Source organism: Fragaria vesca, linkage group LG6 (assembly GCF_000184155.1).
Source record: "Fragaria vesca subsp. vesca linkage group LG6, FraVesHawaii_1.0, whole genome shotgun sequence".
NCBI classification, from domain to species: Eukaryota; Viridiplantae; Streptophyta; class Magnoliopsida; order Rosales; family Rosaceae; genus Fragaria; species Fragaria vesca.
This window is the reverse complement of record NC_020496.1, coordinates 9,003,042-9,007,100: the sequence shown is the minus strand read 5'-3', so window position 1 is coordinate 9,007,100 and position 4,059 is coordinate 9,003,042. Positions and strand designations below refer to the sequence as shown.

At 40.4% G+C, this 4,059-nt stretch overlaps 1 protein-coding gene across 1 annotated transcript; it reads right to left on the bottom strand.

Moving 5' to 3' along the window:
- Nucleotides 1-422: 422 nt before the first annotated feature.
- Nucleotides 423-3,258, bottom strand: LOC101301216 (transcription factor AS1-like). Its single transcript, XM_004302716.1, has 2 exons — nt 2,749-3,258; nt 423-1,814 (listed from the first exon to the last, which is right to left on the bottom strand). The coding sequence occupies exon 2, from the start codon at nt 1,762-1,764 to the stop codon at nt 691-693; it is 1,074 nt and encodes a 357-aa protein (XP_004302764.1). The 5' UTR covers nt 1,765-1,814; nt 2,749-3,258; the 3' UTR covers nt 423-690.
- Between the last annotated feature and the right edge of the window lie 801 nt (nt 3,259-4,059).

Genomic DNA, 4,059 nt, shown 5'->3' with positions numbered 1-4,059 from the left:
CTGAAGATACATAGATAATTTCATGTGGGTTTTGTTTAATTTTATCTGGGTTTGTGTTATCTTACAGCTCTTGGCTGGATTTTAATTGAAGTTGATACTAAATTCATTCATTCTATCAAGTTAATATGTAACTCCAATATCATTTCAGAATAGAACATGGACAAATATCAATAAGGATACAGATGAACACAATTAAAACCACAAATACTTGTAACATCTAGAATCTAGAATAACCATCGGTGGCCACTACACTAATATTTCTCACCGGCATTAGGCTCAACAAGGCTTGGCCAATTAACCTCTACCAAGTACCACTGTCTTGCTTTCTCATTCCAAACATATTTTAGTTACTAATCACAATTCATGTATACGAGGGTATATAGATAAAAATCATTTCTAATGTGTAAAAATAAGGCCAGGCAACAATTCAAATATAGTTGTTATAGCTGCTAAAAGGAGAATAGATGTAAGTTAATACAAGGTTATATTCATCGAGTCCGGGCAATACGCATGTAAGTTAATACTACCTTATATTCATCGAGTCCAGGCAATACGCAGAAAGGAAGAAGTAATTAGGAACCTATGGAGCATTCAAGAAGAGAATACACACAAGTTGAAAGAAAACAGGACAATATTAAACCAGAAGTCCAGACCTCATACAATCTAGAATGAGTTATGACTATGCATCTCTCACCGGGCATTAGGCTCAGCAAGCCTAGGTCTGCCGCCCATCTGCTCAAGAAACTGAGTGAGACGCATATGCTTTGCAGACCATTGATCAGCCAACTTTTGCTCCTTTATTTCGGCATCTCTCCTTAGTCCTGCTATTTGTTCCCTGTATTCTGCTTCGATCCTATCCAGAGCAGCCTTCTGCTCTTCCCTTAGAGCCTTCACCTTCGCCTCAATCTCGTCCATTTTCTCCCTCTTTCGACAAGCCTTCTCTGATTCCAATTGCAACTCTACCCTTCTTAACCTCCAAGACGCTTCTTTTTTATGTGCTGCCCAAGCACGGTGCACTTCCTCCAACTCTCTTGAGCACTCCACCAACTCAGATATCACATAATTTTCTCCACAAGGGACTGAAACATGAGGAGGCAGATTGTTCAATGCAAAACTGTTTTCGGGTCCTCTATCAGGCTGCAGCCAGGGGATTGGAGGAGAGGTTCGAGAGGGTGCAACTGTAGCGGACAGACTCAAGGTAACAGAAGGAGATGGTGCTCTAGCATGTGAGGTGACATTTGAATTTGAAAGCCAGGGAGGAAGCATTGATGGAGCTGGAGATGCTTCGTTGTGAAGAAAGGCCCCATTGGAAGTGGCCATGAGATATGGGGCTGGACGCTCCTTCACTAGCTTCTCAGCAAAAGTTTCAAGAATCCGATCGTACTTGCCCTCCTCAATAGGCTGCACAACTGTATTGTTGTTCTTCTGTTCTCTCTGCTGCTTATCTTTGAACACTTCCCACCACTTGCCTAATCTTTTAGCAGTTCGACCAGGGACTTCAGCAGCGATTTTCTTCCACTTGTTACCGTGTTTCTCTTGAAGGCAAATGACCAGACGCTGTTCCTCTTCAGTAAGAGACCCTTTCTTGATGCCTGGTTTTAGATAATTCTTCCACCTTTCTAAGCAAGATTTGGCGTCCCTGTTTAGGGGTGTGCTCATGCGCTGTGATACAAGGTTCCACTCCCTTGGTCCATACTGTTTCACATATGCACGCAACAATGCATCCTCTTCAGGTTTCCAACGCTGCCTCTCCTTCATTTCCATGAGCAAATACCACTGTCCATTGCCTCAAACCGAAACTCTTCATAATGTATCTGGAATTCACATGTCAAAATATGATTCAAACTTCTACTATGACACCATATGTAAGATGATTGTTAAGGGGAATGACAATAAATTGAAAAATAAAATAAAATTTAAAGACACCCAACTGAGAGCAGAGTATGAGCACATAACAAGGTGATAGAAATCATAAGGCATCTGCACCGAACCAATAAGAATCTTTAACATGGTCAAAGGTTCATAACAATTCAAGCCACAGTGGCTTCAAATTGCAGCAAATAAGTTGCATGCTCCCTTTAGATAGATCCAGCATAGCAATTTCAACAGCACTTCCTATTTTTGCTTCAATGGCTAATAGCCAAATACAAGAAATCTACGAAATAAGAACAGGCGAGTGATCTCGTAGTACCATGGCTCATAGAACCCAGATTTCCATCTCTTTAGCTACAGCTGATGGGATCTTGAATAAGAGAAAAGAAAGTGAAAAAAAAATAAGAATAATGTACTAAATTTACAGAGCAGACTGTGTCACAACACACATGTTTATGAGAGTGCTCTTAGTAAGACACACCTTCAGTAAGCACTCATTTGAATCACAGAATCAGAGAAAGCATATAAAAACTTCCTCAGACTCACTGTTTCTCTTTCTCAGACTATGATTCCTCAAAATTAAACACCAAGATTTACCCTTTATCCTACTTAAACTCATTCAAGCCAAAAAATTTAACCTCAGAAAATAAGACAACAATCACCAACCTTGCGTAATAATCATCATCAAAAACTCAAACCAGCTTTGAACTAAAACAAAAGGATAAGAGTTAGAACATTCAAACCAATCTGTTTCCAACCATCACAAGTTCGCAACCAGCATCATGTGCACAACTAACTAAACAAGCTTGGAACACATATCAATGGCAGCCGAGAGAGACACAGAGACAGAGAGAAGAGTCTGAAGTAGATACTTACGTTTGTGCTTCAACTCTTCCACCTGAGACCCGAGCTTCGTCTTCGACGCATCTCCTCCTCGCTCTAAAGACGTTGGGATAATAAAAACCGGAAAGAAACACAGAAACAAAAAAGAAAAAATGGAAAATTTATATTCCTCTCTAACTGAATTAAATGCTAGAGAAAGAGAGAGAACGAAACAAAGGAAAGGCTGGTGGGACGACGACTCAAACTCCAAGGCAAACCCTAGAGAGAGAAACCAAAAAAATCCCAACCTAGAGCGAGAGGGAAACGAAAACAGAAGAAAAGACTAGACTAGACGACTGAGAGAGAGAGAGAGATCTGACAGTGAGCGAGAAAGGAGGGCACGCGAATGGGGAGCCAGAGCGGCAAAAGCAGCCGGTGACGTCACGTCCGCTACCACCACGACGACCACTAGTGGCAGAGTAGTCTCTCACACTCCTCTCAAAGAGGTCATGAAAAAGCTGCAGCAGTGCGAGAGAAAGAGAGAAGGGGGAGCGAGAATGAGTGAGTGCGAGTGAGTGATTGGCTTTAATGGGTACACACTCGATTTCAGCGCTTATATTGCGTCCCCTCTCCTCTCCGGGGTTTTTCTCGGACCTGCCAAACCGGTTAACCAGTGTTTTGCGGGGGTAATCTCTCCGATTAGTACTAAATCGGTTACGACGTGGAATCTTTCGTCATCGAGAGGCATCTCACTGTTTAATGGTCTTGAATCATGCCTGATCCAACGATGTAAATACAATAAAGAAAACAGATATTCTTATGTAGGTAAGAAATTAAGGTAAATTCTTTCACAATTTGATTTGCGACCAAGTGGTTGAGCATAAATTTTATTTTTTTTCAGGCAACGTAAGAGTATTTTCAAAACTATACATCTCACAAGCGAGTAAATGCTTGGTTATGGAAACAGATTTTATGCATTTAGTTGCACTTGCATCATTAATGTGCAAGTTACCTAATTGAAAATGTAAAGATAGAATAAAGAATGAAAACCCTCAATTTTTTTTTCTGATCTTCTCATTTTTAATCGGGACATCCCTTCTTGATCCGATCAGAAATGCGAGACCATTTTAAGGTTTTCTAAAAAAGTAATCATTCAACGAACGAGCCATTATGCTTTGGGGCCAAATGCTTGGTCACTTTGACATTTTCGTAACACTCTCCTACTAAACAACTTGCAATTGTTTTAGCATAATCTTTTTAATCACAACCAATCATGTGAACATGATTACTGTTAATAGGAGACCAGGTCACAATTGTGATCATTCTTGTTATTTTGATCCAAATAATTTGTTCCAAGTTATGCAC